Source organism: Sebastes fasciatus, chromosome 13, assembly GCF_043250625.1.
Source record: "Sebastes fasciatus isolate fSebFas1 chromosome 13, fSebFas1.pri, whole genome shotgun sequence".
NCBI lineage: Eukaryota > Metazoa > Chordata > Actinopteri > Perciformes > Sebastidae > Sebastes > Sebastes fasciatus.
This window is the reverse complement of record NC_133807.1, coordinates 14,446,536-14,470,334: the sequence shown is the minus strand read 5'-3', so window position 1 is coordinate 14,470,334 and position 23,799 is coordinate 14,446,536. Positions and strand designations below refer to the sequence as shown.

Here is a 23,799-nt window from a genome sequence, read left to right as displayed (position 1 = left end):
TGTCATTTCTATTTTCCTTATTTTTTTTTTTTAAATCACAATCATGTAATTTGTATTACACTACTTCTTTGTATTTCACATGTGTTTTTTAAGGTAATGACGAGCAATGAAGAGAAAATTAAATCAGAACCATATTTTTCACGTGTTTTTTATTGCACAAATGTCATGTTTAGTGAAACGCATATAGAAAAAAAAAAATCAAGAGGTTAGCAAAGATGTAAAGTTTGAACATTGTTGAAACAAAGCCAACACAGTAAGGTGAAATGTTATAATACATTTACTCAACTTTGTTGCCATTCTGGATATCAGGGAACTAAAAACTACATTCCTACATTTAATTGAATAAAGGGAATGTTTAGACATTTGATGGATTGGAAATACAGTAAGTATACATGTGCTTTTCCCCCACTAGATGGCACACTACTACATGCCTTTGTTGCTGAATGACAATGAACAATTCATGAGCCTCAATCTATTGGCCTATTCAGCACATGAACACAATCATGAAGCTTATTCAACAGCTAATTCTGACAGTAATTCAAAGCCAATAAATCTGAATACTTCACTAAGAAATGCAGAGGTTTTGATGTGCAACACTACTCTACAGGTGCCTGAGCCTCCTCTGGAACTTTGTAAATGCACATTTCTGCCTTCTAATGTGTTGAAAATGAATCCCGCAACAGCAAGTGTCCAACCTTCCAATAACATTACATTCAAGACATTCGGTGGGTTAACAGTATGATGCAGAAATATAAAAACGAGAATCTAATCCGTATATTTGGCATGTTTCACTGAGCAATTATCACGGACTACAGGCACCAGGCTCTACTTTCTTTGTTATTGCCATTTACGGACAGTGGTGGATGAAGTACTCTGATACTTTACTTGAGTAAAAGTAGCAATACCACAAATGTAAAAATACCCCATTACGAGTAAAAGTCCTGCATTTAAAATGTTTAGGACTGTACTGAATGTCTTTTTTTTTTGCATTCAAAGCTTCTTTTGGAGGTTTTTGAATGAAGCTTCGAATGTCTCATCATATTTTAAGATGACATCACTCTAAATAAAAAATCCTCAAACAAAATCCTCAATTTAAATATAGTGATTAATCGGATTAAATGTAGCCTTTTTAAAATGAAATTAATGTTATTTAATGAATAACTCATCAACTTTGTGTGCGGCAAGCGGGAGAGCAAAATTAAAATGTTTTTGAAAGGCTAAACGCCAACAAATATGGATCGAAGCAGAATATTTCGCTAGATAAACGCATTGGCCGAAATGCAATCTGGCAACCCACCGGCTATCGTGTGACGATGATTTAGCTTTTTATTGGTTTAAAATTAAAATTAGCTTGTAAAACTGGCTACTTGTGAAACAACGCGGTGGTACATGTCGCCTCTCAACTCCAACTCCAGTCTCGCATCTCAAGTTGCTAATCGGACTGTAAACAATGAGCAGCTCATGGAAAAGGAAGTCTTGGCCCAGATATCTGCTGGCTACACCAGAACTCTTGAAATATAGCCCCTTGACCCCAGAGGTTTAACCGTCAGACCGATAGGCGATGGGTTCTGAGATTGTTGGAAATGTTTGCATCACACAAATTGGAAACAATCCTACGCAGCCACCACTGGAATCTATTTCTACAAATAGTATAATACTAATATCAGTGTTGCCTAATCTTAATCTGCAACTGTGCAACCAAATTAAGCTTGGAACTATTCGGTACAGCCCTAGAAATTTTACTAAAAGTCAAAGTACGTAAGCATTATTCGCAAAATGTACGTAAAAATGCTCAATGCAGAAAAACTGCCCCTTTGAGTGTTATTACCTACATCTACAACTGATTTTACCTCATTTTAAAATTTTATTTTGTAAAGTAACTACAACTGTAGTGGAGAAAAAAGTACAATATAACCATCCGAAATGCAGCGCAGTAGAAGAATAAAGTGGCATCAAATGGAAATACTCAAATAAAATACCTAAAATTTGTACTTAAAAGGGACAGTGTGTAGCATTTAGGCGGATCTATTGGCAGAAATGGAATATAATATTAATAATTATGTTGTTTTTTTTAAGAGTATAAACACCTGAAAGTAAGAATTGTGTTTTTGTTACCTTAGAATGAGCCGTTTACATCTATATACAGAGCATGTCCTCTTCATGGAGGCCACCATGTTTCTACAGTAGCCCAGAATGGACAAATCAAACACTGGTTCTAGATAGGGACATTCACATTTTCACGTCGGCCACCGTAGTTCTCCTACACACTTGGCACAATGGAGAAGTTTCAGTTGGTTGCAAACTGCAACCTCACCGCTAGATCCTACACACTGCACCTTTAAGTACAATATCTGAGCAAATATACTTCATTAAATTCCACCACTGCTTACTAAATGCACACAAGGTGAAGCCAGATAAAGTGCAAATGGAGCAACAGCATTAGAGGCATGAGGCAAGTACAAGACGTTTCCAAAAGGACGGAAGAAACGAGACAAAAAACTACTAGTGACTAAGTTTACCCTAACTTCAAACTACAGCACAAAACCTACATTTGCTCTTTTACTCTATAAAAACATTGTCTGGCAGAACTCTCTACTTTTCCTATTTCCTATATACTTCCTTAATAAAAACAAAGACTTGTGCTGCACACAAAGCCATGAAAATTAGCCCCGTAAAAATGGCGTGATGGGTAATTTGGCAGGCTTGTGAACATGACAGCGCAGGTGCTCACAAAACAAAGCAATGTCCGCACAAAGCTACGAGTCCTCCTGCATCGCCGGCTCCTCAGCCAGTCTGCGGACCCAGAACTTCCGTGCCATCCCGAGGAGTGATAATCCTAGAGCCTGAGGAGCTCCAATGTGGACGTGGACTCGGTTCCCAACTGGGTCAAAGTTCAATAGCACCAACACGGTCACTTGTTTCCTTTTGAGGAACTTTAAATTCTGCTTTTTTCAGTGCTCAAACTGGATTGGAAGGGTAGGGAGGTTATAAATCTCTAATTACAACGCAAGTATAAAAAGCTGTAGCAAAAAAAAAAAATCTATAAATAGCAAAGTTCATTAAATCGGAGTGTTGCTTGGAGATTTTTTAGCGGTAATAAAAGTCATCAGAGCAACGAGATACAGGTTGGCCACTGCAAGAAATCTTTGACGTAAGGTCAGTGCAAACACTATTTTTTTTTCTTTCACTCATGGAAAGACAAATTCCTAAGAGTCAAAATACGTTTAGAAAAAAACAAAGATGGGGAATGAAGACGACAATGACATCAATCAGTGTTAAATAACAGTCTGGAAGGTTTGCTCGTCACAAAGACAGTTGTGGTTGGTTGTCTGAAGTTAAGTAAAGGGGATGGGGGGGGGGGATGAGGCCGTCTGTGTTCTTAGTCAGAGTACTGGTTGTAGCCATCAAACTCCGCCTCACTCCCGTTGTTGAAGTAGGCCTCAGTGGGGTTGGAGCAGTACTTGTTGTCGTAGACCTGGCGAGGCTGGCCGTAGCTGGTCATGCCCTGCTGGGAGGCCACTTTGTTGGTGCCCATCTGCAGAGAGATGGTGGTGCTGTCACAGTTCTCCAGATCCAGCTTCTTGTCGAAGATGTGCCTCCTAGTTCCCGGAGCTGTCATGCCAGCCTGGGGGACAGAAAGCAAGACGGAGGGTTTTTGAAAAAACATTATACAGGTAATATATTAATAGAATATTAGAGTTATAAGTTTCTTGAAAAGACTGATTGACTATTGACATAAACATATACATATACACTACCGTTCAAAAGTTTGCTATATTGAAGATTTTCTCCTTCAGTAATGACTATTTTAACTAGGGAGTCACCGATATCAGATATCGGGCAGATACTGACTCAAATAGGTGGATCGGGTATCTGTGATAATGGGGCCGATCTATTTACAATGTACTGTACATACAATGTTTATATTAGGGCTGTCAATCGATTAAAATATGTTATCGCGATTAATCTCACATTTCTTATCTGAACAAAATGTTCCTAAAAGGGAGATTTTAAAAATTAAAAATCTAATCAACATGGTAGTGGGCAAATATGCTGCTTTATGAAAATGTATTTATATATTTATTATTGGAAATCAATTAACAAGACAAAACAATGACAAATATTGTCCAGAAACCCTCACAGGTACTGCATTTAGCATAAAAAATATACTCAATTCATAACATGGTAAACTGCAGCCCAACAGGCAACAACAGCTGTCAGTGTGTCAGTGTGCTGACTTGACTATGACTTGCCCCAAACTGCATGTGATTATCATAAAGTGGGCATGTCTGTAAAGGGGAGACTCGTGAGTACCCATAGAACCCATTTTCATTCACATATCTGGAGGTGGGAGGTTTCAAACCCTTTGAAAATGGCTATGCCAGTTTTTCCTCACCAAAATTTAGCGTAAGTTTGGAGCGTTATTTAGCCTTATTTCGCAACAAGCTAGATGACATGATTGGTAACAATGGATTCTTTAGGTTTTTTCTAGTTTCATATGATACCAGTATCTTCACTCTAGCTTTAAAACTAAACCTAAAAATTGCAAGTTGCGTTAATGTGTTTAAGAAATTAGTGGCGTTAAAACAACAGCGTTAACGTGTTATTATCGCGTTAACTTTGACAGCCCTAGTTTATATGCTATATACATTATATACTGGAATTTGAATTCCCATTTAACTTTTGACCAATTTGTTGCTGCATTAAAAAGGCTTATTTTTCTAAATTTGTAAAACACATAACAAATAAATACATAGATATAGATTTACTGAATTGTTATTTATTAATAAAATAATTAATCATGCACCAGAAACTTGGTAAAAAATCTTCAAAATCTTTGTAAAATGCCAGCCTCTCCTCACCTGGCTGGCTCCCTTGTTGGTGCCCATCTGTAGGCTGATAGTAGATTGGTCCAGCGGGCTGTCCATGGCCATCTTGGAATCATACAGATGGCGCCGCGTGCCGTAAGAGGTCATGCCCTTTTGGCTGGCGAGCTTGTTGGTGCCCATCTAGAGACAAAATGGAGCGAGTTAAATAACTGCAAACACACCCTTTAGTCTGGGGACATAGTTGCCACTTTGGGCAGTATCTGTACGACTGAAAACTAATTTAAGAACACCAAAAATGTCCATTAATGTGTTATCATTCAATCATCAATAATCTAAAGCAGGGCAGGCGAGAGGAGACTCAATTAAGAGTCCAGCAGGGGGCACAATGACGACCCGATAAGCCAGCAGAACATCTCTGGACACATGCATCTACAATCCCATAAAGCAAGCATGGTCATAAAGTAGTAGATTCCAAGTATCTGCTGCTCTGACCTGCAGGCCTATGACGTTGCGTCCCTCTTTGAGCTTCTCTGGAGTGAAGCGCCGCCGATGCTTCTCAGCGTACTTCACTCCTAAGTCGTATTTGGAGTGGAAACCTTTGGACTTGGCCTGAGAGAGAGAGGTGGCAGAGACAGAAGGGAAAATGGTGGTAATAAGAGTGCATTCTTCATACCCATATTGTTTTTATTATTCTCCTGCTGTTGCCATATCGTAGTCCTGGTCTATGCAGCACAAAGCACTCATATAGGTAAGCTAGTGGCCGCAACGTGTATGTGATTATCACTATATATATATATATATACACTTATGTACATCTGTAGGAAAAGAATTATTAATAGTTACTCTGGTTTTTGTTGATTGCACCTGATTCCCTCATTCAATACCATTCTTTCCTACAACAGATGCCACTGGAGTAACAGAGTGTGTGTGTGTGTGTGTGTGTGTGTGTGTGTGTGTGTGTGTGTTGCTGCCCTCACCATGCCAGCCAGAGCGATGAGCGTGCTCTGGACCTGAGTGTGGTTGACATTCTCAAACAGATCGTTTGCCTCAAAGAGGTCATGTGGCTTCAGGCCGTACTCTGTGATCGCGCGGACAAAATTCCCTATGTTTTCCAGCTGAGGAAAAAAGCAGACAATGGAACTGGTTGAGAAAGAGCATTTATTTGGCATTTATACGTAAGGTCCTGAGTAGTTCTCTTGTGAATAGCTGAATGCAGCCATTTCTTTCTGTTAAAAAGGAAAAGTTTGGCATTTGGGGAAATATGTATATTCGCCTTCTTGCCGAGAATTAGATGAGAAAATTCATTCCACTCTCTAAAGCTGTATGGTAAACATGAAATTACCAAAAGGAGCTGGTTAGCTTAGCTAAGCACAAAGACTGGAGACAGTGGGAAACAGCTAGCCTGAGAGAGAATGTGTTAAAGAGATAGATCGGGCGTTTTGAAGTAGGGTTGTACGAGGTACTTATCCATAGTCAGTGTATTACCGAATACTACAGTAGATGGCGGTCGGCACTCCCCCAGCTTGTAGAAGCAGACAGGAGATACCAGCACAGGAAGACAAAGCAATGTACTGCTGTGGACGGGGACAGCAGCAAACTTATTTTAGCCACCTAAAGAAAGACCCACCTAAAAATGTCGGTAACGGTTTGCTATATTTCGATTATTTTCTCCGCTTTACCTTGCCGTCAGACAGCCCTTTCCGACGGAGAACTGAAGCCGCTGTATCCATCTATGCTCTCGCCAAAGCCGACAGACTTCATTGAAAGAACTCCATTGCAGCACACAAGTTTGTTTGTGTTATTGTGTGACTTTGGTGAATCCAAACTAACCAAAGACACACAATAACACAAACAAACTAACCGATCGAGGCAGCAGTAGACCAGAAACTCCTGCGTTCTGCGAGGTTAGATTACCGTTTTTTTTCCAATGGAGTCTGGCTACTTTGGCAAGAGCATAGATTACAGCTTCAGTTCCCCGTCAGATACGTAGACTGAAGAGCTGTCTCACGGCAAGATATACTGGCAAAAATATTCTAAATATAGTGTACACTTTAACTGATAATGATTTTTTTAGGTGGGCCTTTCTTTTAGGTGGCTAAAATATGTTTTGCTGACGTCCCCATTAACAGGTAACTCGGTCTGTTTCTCCAAACTGGGGGCGTGCCGACCGTCATCTACTGTAGGTAATACACTGAGTATGGATAAGTACCTCATACAACCCCACTTCAAAACACCTGAACTATCCCTTTAATAAGTGAGCTTCAGAGGTGTAGCTTCATATTTAACATACAGACATGAGAGTGTTATCAATCTCTTCATCTAAACCCTCTCTGCCAGGAAGTTAATACAGTAAGCGTGTTCCCCAAAATGTCAAATAAGGCTTTATTTTCTTTCCACAGTGCTGGTGCATTACCTGGTGCCAGTTTTGAGTGGAGTTGTTGACCTTTCTCACAGAACCTGGCTGGAGCACATTAATGAGTCTACAAAGAAAGGGACACAAAATTCAAGAAACTTCCATTTTTAAGGGGGAAAAACAATCACTAATAATATGACAGAGAGAGTATGATTTAAAGGTCTGATGTCTCTGTGCTACATCATCCTCTCAGTGTCAACCCACTCACTCGCACAACAGGGCTCCATTCTTCAGACTCTCCATGAAGCCGTCCCCCATACTTTTGCCTGTCACATCCTGAATCCACAGCCTCAGCTCCTCTTCCTTCTGGGGGTCGTACTTCCCTGCCAACTGAGGGCGAGATGGAACAGAGGTCAGAGGTCAAACATGAGAATGGACTTTTGATTCATATTCAGTTTTGTTACAAAACGATCCCATCGAACTCTCTATGACCAAGCCTTCAGGCCCTCTTGTGAGTTTCATGAGAAATGGAAAACAGATGGCTAAAAAAATGATGCACAATTCACGCCTAGTAGCTCCTGTGGAAGAACAAAAAGTGTTAAAGGGGACATATCACCATGCTCCGCTTTAGCGCCTGTCACTTTAAGACTCATTACATGTCCCCTTTAATGTATAAACCGAACCGTATCAAGTGTTGTCCAGTGGAATATAAATTCCAGTCCGTATTATTTCAAATGTAGCATTTCCAATCGATCAGTAGCTAACTTTCTTTTACAGAACTGTGTGTATTTTCCGCATAATTTCCAAAACATTTCTGGCAAGAACTACGTCATCTATTACCAATTATAGGGAAAACTATGAGTTTCATTAAAAGACAAGCTCCATTAACCCCCGGAGACCCGCAACTTCACTGTCTTTCAGACGTTGTAGCAGGTTCAGTTTTAGAGCTAGAGTGAAGAGACAGATATCATATGGAAAGAAAACCTAAAGAATCAATTTGTATGACACACTAGCTTATCAGGAAGGAGGCTAAATGAAGTCTAATAAATAAAGCTAAATAAAGATCCAAAGTTACGCTCAATTTTGGCAAGGAAAAACTGGCATGTCCATATTCAAAGGGGTCCCTTGACCTCTGACCTCAAGATATGTGAATGAAAATGGGTTCTATGGGTACCCACGAGTCTCCTCTTTACAGACATGCCCACTTTATGATAATCACATGCAGTTTTTTGAATGCAGTATAAATGTGTTATTGTCTCCTATTCTAAAATGGTGTGTTTGAATATTTCTGCATACTGGGGTCCCTAAACAGTCTAGGATTTACATAAATTGGGTATCACTGTAAAGCTGAGACTCTTGTGGATTGAATGAGACCAATTGTATTCATGTGTGATGATGTTAGTCTCCATAGTAGCCATTTCATTGTAATGATGATGATGACCTCACTGTATAAAATGACCTGTGGTGACCTCTAGGATAATCACAGCCTCATGAAACTTTACAACCACAAACTAGAGGCCTGGAGCAGTCAGAGGATGGATGGCTTTCCTAGCTAGATTAACAATAAGGGGGTTTCTGAGCAGTTTCCAGATCAGAAGTGCTCGCCATCCAATCGCTGAAATTCTTGCAGAAATCTCCAAATGTCAAAAGTTTTTGATACCAAATCACAGCATGGCCTTTTCTCTGGTGTTCCTCAAGGTCTTGGTGTCTTAATGTGGAGGGATTATTGATCATTTTTATCAATTCTTCTGTGGTAAAAAAAAGGTTAAATTTAGCACCAAATCTGTGTAATAAATGGTATCAAGCCCAAGTGAGCATGGGAATGGCCAACATATACTTATATCATGTTCTTATCCCTTATACACTTTCACAATTTAGCTGCATCTCAAATTAATCTTCAGGTTCCCAGCTTTCAGATGATGTACACAACTTTTATGTGACATCTACTGTTGACCTGCTATCTCCCCCTAAAGACCCCCTGTACCCTCCTAAAAAGGACAAAAATGGGTCTATTGTGGGTTTCAGAGGGTTGAAACAAAATAAATATTTATTTATTATTCCATAATTATTGGACATTTTATTCTCCATATTTGTTTCTCACTTTTTTGCATGTTCAGCTGACCTATGGTACACTGACAAAAAAAAAGACTTACAGGTTACAGTAGCAGTTCAATGGAATTAAATAATTGGAAGTAAACCAATAGGAAATTGTTTATTTTCCCTATAATTTGTAAAAAAAAATAGATATTTAGTTATTTCCAGGAAAACTGCTTGGGAAGGTATTTGGAAATTACACACCCATAAAATATGCCGCTACCCTTTCCATAATGATTGGGAAAAATACAGTGAGGGATTGCATAATAGTAGAACATAGACAATGTCACTTACAGTACTCAATTCTTTAAAAAGGTACGTGCACACATAATCTTTGCTTCAGTTTAATATAATATTTCTTCCATGCCAGGCTTTCAGTAACTAAAATAACCCTGGTTTCACCCATTATTTTCTCATAAGGGATGGCACATCATAACTGTACTGTCTTTGAAAGTCTTACTGTATAATCAAAAAATACTTTGAGATGAGGCGTATGAAAGGAACGGGAAGAAAAATGAAAATGAAAAAGGCCTGTGGACATTCCTGCATGGAGAGACACACTGGCCTCTCTCTCTCTCTCTCTCTCTCTCTCTCTCTCTCCATGTATTTCCTTATTGGCACAAACACGTTGCCCCTAATACTTAGAATTCTGGCATGGGGTTTAAGGCTGCTCCCCCCCTGAGCGCACACACACAGCCTCGTCCCCTTTTCCTGAACGTTCTGCAGATAAGTCTTCACAGTCTGGGATCAGCGGCAGCCAACACAAACAAGTATTTGAAAGCAGCAGGGATAGCGTAGCTTCCAGCCCATCACACCAAACTTGGGAGAAACCGCTTTCCCCAACACTCCTCCCTCTCCCTCGGACCGTTCTCTCCGATTGGCCCGGCTCATATTTCTCTCTTTCCCTCTCTCCCTTTGGGTTTTCCAGAATCTGCCCTTTTACAGCGAGCTGACTATTCAGACAAACCACGTCTGATAAAGACAGGCCAGGATCGACAGGTCCTGCTTCCACTCTGAGCTTTTAAAGAAATGTTTTCATTCATAAACATGAATCACAAACGATAAATCTACAATCACCAATCTGCTGTTTTGTAAGGGGTCAAAGGGCAAAGAGTGTGCCACTGATTTCATCTTTATTAAAGTAGTGCTTTTTGTTTTTAGGCCTTTCATATTTAGTTTAGTTTATTTCATTTGACATGCAGCAGTAGCATTAGAATTGTAACATACATGTATGCAGAAGGAGTAGAAGCACTGTGTTAAGTGCTTGTAGCAAAACACTTATTAACAACACCTGTCCAAAGGATACTTTTTATCAAATGGGCTAAATGTAGTGGAGTAAAAAGTACAGTATTTCACTCTGAAATGTGGTGTAGAAGTATAAAGAAGCATCATGCTCAACTTATGCTGAGTACACACTATATGAGAATCAAGCCCATTTTGGGCCCGATTCCCCCTTCCGACAATCGCCAGCAAAGCCCCGATTTTTTGATGGTTCTAAATCCAATCCGAATTCATCTAGAAAGCACACTTAAAAACAACAAAAGCTGACTAAAGTGCTGTACAGTTAAACATAAAAACAACACAATAAAACACTAAGACCAACAGGACATTGAAATAATAAAAGCGTTCAGACCAATAGGAAAGGAAAAAGGATTAAAATAGTCCACTCTAATGCTGAGCCAAAAGCCAAGGAATAAAAGTGCGTTTTGAGGTTTGATTTAAAAACAGGCAGTGTGGGGGACAGCCGAACATGTGGAGCAGAGCGTTCAGGAGCTTTGGAGCTGCAACTGCAAAGGCTTGGTCACCCCTGAGCTTCAACCTAGACCTCGGGACAATCGGAAGCAACTGGTCAGAGGATCTGAGTGTCCTTGATAAAAGATGTGGTTTTAAAAGGTCTGAGAGATAAGTCCGTGCCCATTTAACGATTTATATGTTAATAATAAAATCTTAAACTCAATCCTAAAACGCATGGGGAGCCAGTGAAGAGAAGCCAGAATAGGGGAGATGTGCTCACGTTATCGTGTACCAGTTAAAAGACGAGCTGCCGGGTTCTGAACAAGCTGCAGGCGAGACAAAGAAGCTTGGCTAACACCAACGTAAAGTGAATTACAATAATCAAGAAGTGTGGTGATAAAAGCCTGCATTACCTTTTCAAAATCATTAAAAGATAAAAAAAAAAAAAAGGACTTAACCCTGGATAAAAGCCGCAGTTGGGAAAAACTTGATTTCACAACTGAGTTTATTTGCTTGTCCATTATAACCCTTAGATTATTTACAGAAGGAAGAACAAAAGGTTCAAGGGGGGAAAAGTCAATGTTGGGATCATTTCTGCCTCCATTATGTCCAAAAATAATAACTTCAGTTTTGTTTTCATTGAGCTTGAGAAAATTTAAGGCCATCCAGTCTTTGATGTCTTTGAGACAGGCTAGCAATGTGCCCAAAGAGTTTGAGTTATTCTTTTTCAAGGGCAGCTGTGTGTCGTCAAGTGGAAGGATATTCCAAACTTTCTAATAATGGACCCCAGGGGAAGCATGTACACAGAAAAAAAAATCGGACCAAGTATAGAGCCTTGGGGGACTCCACCTGGGAGACGGGCTGCGGAGGATGTAAAATCCCCAAGATATACAGAAAAACGACGGTCAGCCAGGTAAGACTTGAACCATTTAAGAGCAACACCTTTAAAACCAACACAGTGCTTCGGCCGAAAAATGTAAATGTTGTGGTCCACCTTGTCGAAAGCAGCTGTGAGATCTAAAAGCATAAGAATGGCTGAATCGCCAGAATCCGCAGTTAATAAAAGATCATTAAAAATCCTTAAAAGTGCAGTTTCAGTGTTGTGAAGTGCTTTAAAACCAGATTGGAACACCTCAAGGACGCCATTTGTGTTTGAAGATTATCTTTCCAGATCTTCCTGTGGTGTGAGGTATGTTGATTGTTTTTACATCCCCCGATCGGCTCGGAAGTCCATCCTGCCCATACCGATTTCAAATCGTAAATATTAACCATGTTCAATATTTACAATCGGATATCCTGTTGTGTTTGGAGAACCCAGAGGACAGCCAATGACGCAGTCACGTGGGAAAGAACGAAAGCCAATTGAGAACCAAGCTGACTGAAGCGGAAGGCAAACAACCACCGCTGTAATGGTGGCCGCGGCAAATGCATGGGCTAATGCAAAATGCAAAGCATAAAGTAGTAGTTAGATGGACCATAGTGGCGGACGACGAGCAGGAAGAATTAGCGAGGTTAGTTTTTGCACTACTTTGTACTGAAAATTCACAAAGAAGAAATAATATATGAAGTCATGGACACACGTTAAATAAACACTCCTCCATTCCTGAGGACCACTCACATCCACTTCTTATATACAGTCTATGATTTGTTAGCAAAACATGAACTAGAATCAAAACATTTTAAATCATACCCCGGCTTAAAGCAAGACCGTGAAACGCTTTGCTAAAACAAAGTGTAAAAGTCACAAAATCAGTGCACTGACACTTTAATGCCATGTAAGGCCAGCTATACAGCAATGTCTATCTAAAGATTGCCAACATTAGCCACCATAAGCTACTGGTCATACCAGACTAAGGCTGAGCAGCAAAACACCCAAGTGTACACAGAAATGTTATGAATTCAACTTTTAATTTGATTTCTTATTTTAAAAGTTAGATAGTCTCACTTTAAGTATTGGTCCACAGCCTGTGTGCAGGGCATTTGAATTATTGCATATTACCACATGAGGTCCAATAACAGAGAACAGACCATGAGTGTCTACCTGTCTAGCTGTTTGTAACTGATAAGTAGAAATCCCTCCACACACAAACAAAGAAATTGTAATTTTGCTAGGTCACCTCATGCAGTGTGAAACAGATCCACTGTGTGAGCTGCTGGCACAGCTTTGTCCGCTCCATCTATCTCCTGTGCACCTGCGTTCTGTCAGGACAGTGTTTTGTCATCTTTGACTCTGCTGTAAACTGTTTAGAGTAAGGACACGTTCTCAAGTTCCAAGTCAGAGCCCAGTCACTCCTTAAAAGGCCATTTGATTACGCCGATGTACCTGTCAGTTCCTCTGCTGCGTCTCTGCTGCTCTCTGATGTCACGCTGCTGGAACTTACCATCCCTGCATGACCCATGAAGCCCTAAGACATTGCTTCTACTCTACAGAAAATACTTCACGCCCTTGTGTGTATATAATCCACTTGGAAATGGCACAGAGGTGGCAGCAAAACAACCAGACAAACGGCAAGAACACAAACCTCCAATTGTTGACTAAGAGTGTGCTGAGTGCTGAATAGCAGTAATGAAAGGAATGCTGGCTTCACGGAGAGCAGTGCACCTTTGTGTGGGATTAAAGCCCCGATGAGAGATGGCACTATTCAGGGAAGAGGCGACATCCCTCCAGGACAATAACGATGATGATGATCTGGGAGTTGGAACGCTCGCACGCTGACCTTTCTCATCCCAAACAGACTGTCGGCAGCTCTGACTCATCCCGCTGACAGAGTCACTACTGTCACGATACAAAAAACAAAATTCTATTGACAGTCATTGTACTAACTTCCTGTCAGGACGGTGAGAGCTAAATGCTTGGAAATACGGCGGTGTATGTCCACGCTTTGCAACCACGTACTTTTACTCAAGTATTTAAGTCCAAATTTGAGGTACTTCTAATTCAACTGATCATTTTCATTTATGCTACTTCACTACATTTCAAAGGGAAATATTTTACTCCACTGTATTACTTTACAGATTAATATTTATTTAACATATGAATGTATCATCAGAAACATGATGCTTTTTGTAGAATAAACTACCAAAAGCATGTAAAGTAGTTTAAATTAGCTCCAACTCGACTCCTGGCAATATCAACACACTCCTTACATTTTTATAGATCAAAAATAATAATCTAATATTATAACACACTGATATGTGCACATTGAAAATTATACTAATATTTTAAATTCATCCCCTTTACTCGTAATTAGAGCTGCAAGGATTAATCAATTAGTTTTAAACTATTAAATTAATCGCCAACTATTTTGATAATCGATTCGAGTAATTTTTTAAAGAAAAAATTCTCTGATTCCAGCTTGTTAAATGTGAATATTTTCTGGTTTCTTTACTCCTCTATGACAGTAAACTGAATATCTTAGAGTTGTGGACAAAACAAGACATTTGAGGACGTCATCTTTGGCTCTGGGAAACACCCATCAACATTTTCTGACACTTTATAGACCAAACAACTGATCGATTGATCGAGAAAATGATCAACAGATTAATCAACAATGAAAATAGTTAGTTACAGCGCTAGTTTTAATGGAGTATTTTTACATTGTTCTACAACTATATGTTTATCTGAGTGCTTCTTCCACTACTAACCCCATGTCGCTCACTCACACAGTAACTCGCTCATTCATAATAGTATATGTTATGTCCCTTTAATTTTGCAAATCAAGCTTTAAATCATTACTAAAAATTAGAAATACCTTCATATGGACTCTCAATACCAACAAGCTCATATTCACAAACTTTCCCATTTCTTCATGTTTCAACCAGTTTGATTTCTTACTGCTAAGGAGATCAATAACAGAAGAACAACAGAGACTTCATCCCCCCACTCTCACAGACCAAATGCCCCTCCATAATAATCACACATTATTTGGCCACTAAGACCGACTTTCAGCTCCAAAACAATCACTTCCCACACTGTGTGATCTGTCATCAAAGTGTGTAACTAAGCACACAACACAGTGGAATGAGATGAAAAATCACATTACAGCCTCTTTTTAACCACAAGCTAATTAAAAAATGTTTGTGTCCTATTTAACCTTGTCGTAAATTCGTGAGTCTGGATGGTAGTTCAGGGCTTTTGCCCTTTTCTATCTATAGGCAATAATTGGAGGGAGGAGAGAGGAGATGGAGGAGCCCAGTTGGTGTTGAGGCAGAATGGCCCCTGCCCAGCCAGTTGAGGAGGGTTGTTTTTTTGTGGGGTTTTTCTTGTTTATTTTTTTTATATATTTTTTTTTTTTCCTTTCTTTTCCTCATAACAAAATGAAATAAGATGAAATATGGATAAAACAAAATGGAAAGAAAAATAAATTAAAAAAATTAAAATTAAAATTAATAAAAGAAATAAAGAAAACTTTAAAAAAAGCCAACATAACTAGGCAAGATCAATATCATGTGTCTGTGTACAGTGTGTGCGCTTGAGAGGGGTGAGGGGTGGGGGGTGGCTGTCAGTCAGGGTGCAAATCAAATTTAAGGCAAGATTAAAAAGGAATAAAAAAGAATAAGATAAAATAAAGTAAAATAAATATAAATAAGTAGATGGATAGAAGTAAAAGAATGATGGATAAAAGGATGGTGTTTCATAGGGTGATGGATAAAAAAGATGATGTTTTCAAAGAGAATGATGGATAAAAAAGAGATGACGTGATTGTATGTGGTGTGTGGACTGTAACTGGAGTTAAATGTAATCATGGGTTAATATTGGTGGTGGTGGTGGGGTTTGATAGTTATGGTTGTTTCTATTATGGTATCTAACCTGTTTAATGAAGCAGCACTATAGCTAACATGACTACAGCTATAGCACATACCAAGGTTTTAAACAGCAAGGTCCCATATTTTCTCCATATATGGACCTCAATACAACCATTTGACCACAAAAACCCCCACTGTATAGGGAACCCCACATTTACCTTAGCTATAATTTAGGAGCAAATATTAAAATAAGGCCAATAAGGGAAGTTTAGTCTGTGTTCAGATGGAGTGAAGATGTCTCTGTTCAGAGCACATTGTACACAACTGTTAGAGCCCATTTGTGGTCAAACTATAAAAAAGCAAGCTTACAGAGACTTCAGGTCGCATATAACGATGCAATGAGAATATTACTAAAAATACCAAGATGTTCCAGTGCAAGTGAAATGTTTGTGCAAAAATACTTTTCAATCTGTATTAAGAAATCTCATGTACAAATTTATATGTTGGCTTAATCACTCTGAGAATGAAATAATCTTGTCTAACATCAGATTTAGCACCACACGGTACCAATAGCAAGCTGTGGAGGCACTAGTATAGTTCCTTATATGTAAGGCATTGATGTATGTATATATTTATATCTATATTTATATTTTTAATATCTTTTAATCATGATTTTTTTAGTGCTTCCTGTATTGTAATGTATGAATGAATGAATGAATGAAAGACTTTATTTCGAAAATAAAATAAATAAAAACAGATACAAAATAATACCAAACAAAACAAGAGTAATAGTGTCTGAAAAGGAGTAGGTAGAAGTAAAACTTATATTTCCCTACCCCTTTCTCACTTCTCCTCTATTAACTCATATATCATAGAATGATAATATAATATAATATAATATAAAAACTATACCAGATTTATTTACATCCCAAATTAAATATATGAACAGCATCCTAAGTTTATTTACAACCCACAAATACATCCGGAGTTAAACATTATTATTATTAGTATTATATGTAATGTATTATTGTTGTTTTTTTCTTTTTTCTTATCTGGACCTTGAGTCTGCAATAAAGTTTGAATTGAATTGAATTGAATAGAATAAGGCGGTGTTTACAAAGTACGTCATCATTGACCCTAGCTAGCCTTTTATTGACCTTTGACCTCACTGTGAGGATTCAATACTCCAGCTACTACGTGCCTATACATACATATGATAATAATTACCCGTAATATAATGAAACAAAACGTACCTTACTCTTGACCTCTGCAGACAGACCGAAGGATGGTCCGCTTCTGAAGTGTTGTGACATTCTGGTAGTTTGATCTATTTACAGTGTGGAGGCTGAGGAGGAGAGAAGCAGCTTCACAGCTGTCTGTCCGAGGAAAGAGGAACACACAGAGAAGTCCCACCAACAAATCCGTCTGTATCTTTCTTTATGCGTCTTTAATAAGAAGTATTTCTCGTCTGGGAGAGCTCTGGGACCTTGCTTGTGAGGCTTGCAGACAACTTTCCGACACTTCTTCTTCTTCTGAATCTTTTTTAAACTCTTCCCATGTGTGTGCGCTCTGATTGGCTGAGGCCGCCAGCCAATCAGAGCGCAGCAGGAGGAGGGGGGAGTGATGTCATCGTTTGGGTATTAGATTTAATCAGTGTCACTTTTTCCACCTTCACTCAGTAGGCAGGTCTGGGATGCTTTTCACTGGTGTTCACATGCACTTTGATGAAAGTTATGTCACTGTCATGTTCAGCTGTGTCATAGCCTTAAAAAAGTGCAATACCTCAATCATATATCTTATACTGTATATGTTCTTAATATGCCTTGTACAAAGTATTTCTTATATATGTACATTCATACTTCCTGATATGTATATGTTCTTAATATGCCTTGTACAAAGTATTTCCTTTTATGATTGTAATATAACTTATTATTTTTAATGGAGCTTCCCAGCAAAAAGCATTTCACACGATTATACTTGTATAACCGGCGTGAGAATAAACATCTTGAATCTTGAATCTTGATTCTAAATGTATTTTATGATAAATAACAAACATGTTGCCTTTTGATTTCACTACGCATTATATTCTGGGATGAATCATTTGCCTACATATTACAGTAAACCTATTAATGTTAGCCTTTAACAATGATACAGAAAATGTTGAAAAAAACATCTGGAAGAAATTACAAGGTTATAAAATATTATTGCTAGTGCTAAATAATAATAATAATAATAATAATAATAATAATAATAATAATGGGTATACAAGTATATTAATTATATGATAACAACAATAATGAAATAAAAGGAAGAAATTAATAAATAAATAAATAAATAAATAAAAGCAAGGAGAAAAGGCCAAACAGCCAAAGGTTAAATTATTATTATTATTATTATTATTATTATTATTATTATTATTATTATTATTATTATTATTATTATTATTATTATTATTATCATTATCATTATCATTATTATTATATAAATAAGAAAAAGAAGAATGGCAAGAAAGTGAGTGGAAAATAAATTGATATTTGTTAATAATCATAAAAAACTAACTACAAAAAGACCACAACCATGCTATCAGCTGTGTGAGGCTACTTAGGCACAGCAATGTTTTGAGCTAAATGTTAGCAACCATCTTAGCATATATGGTCACAGTGACTATGCTAACATGTGCTAATATTTGCTGATGTTGATGGGAATGTCATTAATTATGCAAGTTTTTGGTCATGAACCAAAGTGTAGGGCAAATTTAAATTTTGACCTGATGATGGCACAATATGAAAATGAATTTATCCTCTAGGGACGTTTTATATCTGTGGAAAATTTCAAGGCAATCCATTAAATAGTTGTCAAGATATTTCACTCAAAAACCAAAAACCTTATTGTAGCTCGAGATGAGAGATCACTTAAGTCAGTAGGAGTTTCTAGGAACCACGAACCATTTCTGAACCATGTCTGTACAACATTTTGTGCCAATCCTTCTAGTAGATGTCAAGCATTTTACTGAATGAAATAAAACTTTGACCTACTGGTACCGCTTAAGGAAAACTCGCCTCGGTAGCTGAGTGGTTACAGTGCATGCTACAGTATATAATGTCCCGGGTTCGATTCCGGCTTTGGGAAACTCAATAGGCTTCATCCTCTGGGAACCATGAATGTCTGTACAAAACGGCAATCCATCCAATAGTTGACGAGATATTTCAGTCAGGACCAAAGTGTTAGGTTGTTTTTGAACTGCTTTCCACGTTTCAGCTTTCTCTACACCAGCTTGTGAAATATGTCCACATATTTGTAATAGTGTTGTTAAGTCTGTGAGATGAGTCAAGTTGTATTAGATTGTTGACGAAACAATCCCACGATCTTCCTCAGCAGACGGAGTTGCCCATGTTGTCATGATGGAATTGTAGATTCAACTTTCCACTCCTCTGAGAACTACAAGGCCTCCTCATCCATGTTGAAAGTTCTCTGTTGACCTTGGAAACAGCGGCAGCAGCAACCAAACGATCTGACCACAAGGTCCATTTAAAAGCTGTTTTGGAGCTTTCAATCGTATCAAATGATCACTTCAATCTTCACTTTTAAACCAACATGGACGAGAAGTCCTTCAGATGCTCAGACAAATGGAAATTTCAGCATCTACAATTCCATGACAACTGGGCAGAATCCATGTGCTGAGGAGGATTGTGGGATACGGTCGAAAGCTCTACAACAGCTGCTAAATCCATGTTCCATACTACAGATTAGCACTCAGTGTCTTTCATGTATAATTTTACGATTTATCAGCCCAGTTCTCACAGACTTCAAATGTACTGTCATTGGTTTAACATGGATAATGTTGTCTCTTCAATAATAATTTCTCATCCAAATTCAAAATTAAGGCACTGCCTTTTTATTTATTTTTTTTACTTTTTATTTATTGACTCAATTAATCCATACATGTATTTTGTTCTCCAAAGATACAAACCCATTTCATCCCGCAATATTTATTGAATAAGACGAAGAACATGCCATAACATAATCAGCAAAAGCAGTATTTTTAAGTGAAGGGGGGGGGGGGGGGGGAATAAGGAAGAAGAAACAGATAAATAAATAAATAAATAAATAAATAAATACATAAAAAAGAAGATAAAAAAATAAAGTAAAATAAAAGCAAGGAAAAACAGACAAACAAACAGACAAAATAATAATAATAATAATAATATCAAATTATTCTTCTTCTTATTATTATTAATAAGAATAATAATAATAATAATAACAATAACAATAATAACGATAAATGAATAAGTAAAAGAAAATGCCATAACATAATCAGCATATGTAAATCCAAAAACCAGTATTTATATCTGAGGAGGGAAAAAAAGAAGGAAGAATTAAAAAAAAAACTAAATAAATAGAAGTTTAAAAAAAGTAAAATAAGAGCAAGGAGAAACAGCCAAACAGTCATTATTATTATTATTATTATTATTATTATTATTATTATTATTATTATGACAAGTAAAATGTGAGTAGAACATAAATTGAAATTCATTAAAATAATAACAATCATAAATACTATTATTTAAATGAATTTCCATCATGACATTTTTCAATCATGACAATTTTTTTTTTTTTAAATATTCCCTTATTCCTTTCTTTGCTCTCTTATTAATGTAACCAGATATACTATGTACAGTGTGTATATCCATACACTGCCTTTGGGACTGACGCAGCATATTTGACATTCGTTTGACTGTGCGTAGACGCTACTGTAGAGCGCCTGACGTCACTCTGAAAACAATGGGGTGGATTTCCTGATTTACTCCAGTGGGTTACTTTTCTTTCCCCCAATAGGCAGGCGGATGACAAGGAAAGGAATGCAGCAGATTCAGGGGGTCTGAGGAGCGGAGAGTCAGAGGGGGACAGAGGAGGAGGCGGCTCCCCGGACAGCATGATTCACCCTCTGCTTTCTCTCTTATGTGTGTGTGTGTGTGTGTGTGTGTGTGTGTGTGTGTGTGTGTGTGTGTGTGTGTGTGTGTGTGTGTGTGTGTGTGTGTGTCACTACCAGACACATGGCCGGCGTGCCGATGGAGCCGGAGAGGAACACTCTGGAAAGGCCAGGGATGGATGAGAGACGGACACAGAGCCCAGTTACAGTATGTGTAATATGTGGCTGCGCTGGTGACGAATGACAATGAAAGAGTACAAATGCAAGATTACTGGACATACACGGTTACCCGGCAACAATGCAAAGGGCTTTGGTCAGTCAGTGGAGGATTTATACACACACAGCTGAAAATAGTTACTGCAGAGAGCGATGGTCTGCATCAGAGACTTTCACTGACCACAACACGATGTTCACAATGCGGCACGCTGCAGCTGTGATGTGTTTCACGGTATTCTTGGAATGAAAAGTTCAACTTCAGTTACAGGAGTCCAGCACCTAATTAACATTGATCCTATAGCATCAGATGTACTCCAGAACATGAAGCATGATGGGTAAATCGAACAATGAGAGAGTAGTGGGTCTGATAGCAAGATGTTAAAACTGGAAAAACAGTGCGATGAGCTCCAAGGTCGTAGCTACAAGCGAGAATGCAAAGGTCATGCCCTCCTTAATCTTTCTGGGACTTTAATGTCTTGAGAGGGAGTGCATGTTCTCTAATAACACATGGTGGGATTTGAAGACTGATTTTTTTTCGGGGGGTGGCGGGGGACTAAATATGTTTAAATTTGAGTGTTTTGGGACAGAAATATTAAATCATGTATATAAAAAGAGTTATAATTCTCAATCCAATTTAAGGCTTTGAAACCGTGTTTTGGCCATCATGTAGGGAGATAGAATTTACAGATAGTATACATGAACAGTTCCATTTATGAATGAATAAGGCAAAAAAACAAAAACAAGAAATTTTGTGAATAAAGTTGAAGCGTGCTCGATTATGCTGAAAATTGTACGTGCAAACACGTAAAATGTCTTAAAATGTGAATTGTTTGCATTTGAGATGTTGTATGGGGATTGCAGAACGTAAAGCAGTTAAAGTCACTTGTAATTACCGAAAGTATTACAGTAATCCCTGTAGGCATTTGAACTCAGTTTGTATGTGAACACTGAAAAGTTGAAGAGAGAGCTGAAAGAGTTGAATTGCAAACAATACAAGCAATTGAAATTTCCGTTGAAGTGCCAGAGAGGTTTGAAGTGTGTGAACTGTTCATAGTCAAAGTGTCAGTTGGTATGTAAGCAGCAACAGCATATGATTGTCATTTAAAGGGAAAGATAAATACACTTTAAAGGTAAGTTGAAACATTGAAAGTGATTGAAATTTCGGTTGAAGTGTGTGTGCTGCTAATAAAATAAAATGCTGAAGTGTCAGTTGGTATGCAAGTGGTGGCAGTCAAATGTTAGCTGAAGTATTTGAACTGTCAGTTACAGAGTCAAAATTAGTTGAAATGTAATGGCTGAAAGCAGTTTAATAGTCAGTTGAAGTGTGAGCGCTGAAAGTAGTTCAACTGTCCGTTAAAGAGTAAGAAATAAAAAGCACTTGAATTATCAAGGGCTGAAAGCAATTGAAATGTTCGCTGAAGCTGAAGCTGTAGACAGCTGCAGTTGCAGTTGCAGTGTGTGCATTGCAAGCAGCTGAAGTTTCAGTTGGTATGTAAACACTGACAGAAGTCGAAGCGTCAGTTTACAGTCTGTAACCATTAGGGCTGTCCTCGACCAAAGAAATTCTTAGTCAACTAACACTCACACTACTTTGTCGACTAATCGATTGGTTGATTTAATCGACAAATCTGTGAAACTGAGTTTCTCCTCAAAGAATCACACAAAAGCACCATTTTAAATCTTGGGTTTACCAGAAATGTGCTCATAAGTTTTTTAGAAAAAAGTCATTCAGCATGAAAAAAAGCATAAAAAAACTGACTTATCAAATAAGGAAATATTAGTCGACCGATTAGTCGTTTAATCGACTAAAGAGGGGGCAGCCTTAGAAATCAGACATGGTGGGATTTGAAGGCGGATTAATATATTTTTAGACTAAATATCAGCAGTGTGGAGAAGGGTGTTTTAAAGACAGTATAATTTAAAGGTTAAATTGATGAAGAAAATCAAGAAAAGATGTTCTCACGTAGATGCCCTTGCACCGTTGGAATTTGGACACATGATCTCAGTATTTTATGGCTCTGATGAGCTCAGCGCACCAATAACCGGCTCATAATCAAGTTCAAAAATACAGAAACATCACAATAGACCTCGTAAACGGGTTAATCCCCCTCCTCATACCATTACAATATAGTAAAAAACATTTTATTCCTGTAAATTGTGATGTTTCTAAGATGAACAAAGATTTTATGTTATCAAAGCACAGCGTATTACCATAAACAGCCTGTTGGAATATAGAAATCTGCATAGAAAAATTTGCACAAAGTCATGCTCATTTATGCACAGTCGCATTCCCCCTCTCTCTCACACACACACACACACACACGTACAGACACACAGGCACACACACAAGCCAGGGTCTTATAAACATTTCACAGAGAGAAGAAGAAGCACACACATGGAATTTGGACACTTTATTTGGGCATGATGGGAGCAGGCAAGGGCCTAAGCCGACTGCCAGAGGGATGGAGATGTAACGTCTTGTGAAAGAGGAATCCCTCACACTAAAAATAAGAGGCTACGGTCAGATATTTACTGCGCGGTGGGCTTTACTGTTTACGTTGGCTCTGAGACCATCTGACACTTAGACGCTATTAGGCTACTCCTGGGTACATTTATTGTGTTGCAAAGCGTCACGTGGATGGTAGCCGGTGAGTAGAGAGGCCTCGTTTAAGGAAAAGACAGTAAATGTGTCACAGTTTTATCAACCGGAGGGAGAAAATCTGTGATAATGTGCTTTGTATTTACTTTAAATAGCTGTTGGTGCTTTATGAGAGTACGTGTTTCAAGAGCTTATTTCGGATGGCAACTCTCCATGAATTGAAGGCCCAGCCGATGTTGATCCTAGTTTTGCCCCCGACGTCGGTCACATTCCTGTTTTGCAAGATGGGCTTCACTAG

The 23,799-nt window shown here is 38.3% G+C and overlaps 1 protein-coding gene across 1 annotated transcript; it reads right to left on the bottom strand.

The window, feature by feature from the left end:
- Positions 1 to 132: 132 nt before the first annotated feature.
- On the bottom strand, positions 133 to 17,258 carry cnn1b (calponin 1, basic, smooth muscle, b). The gene is made up of 7 exons (XM_074655692.1): positions 17,010 to 17,258; positions 7,451 to 7,572; positions 7,243 to 7,309; positions 5,807 to 5,944; positions 5,322 to 5,438; positions 4,863 to 5,009; positions 133 to 3,625 (listed from the first exon to the last, which is right to left on the bottom strand). Exons 1-7 carry the CDS (start codon positions 17,067 to 17,069, stop codon positions 3,380 to 3,382), a joined length of 897 nt encoding a protein of 298 aa, XP_074511793.1. The 5' UTR covers positions 17,070 to 17,258; the 3' UTR covers positions 133 to 3,379.
- Between the last annotated feature and the right edge of the window lie 6,541 nt (positions 17,259 to 23,799).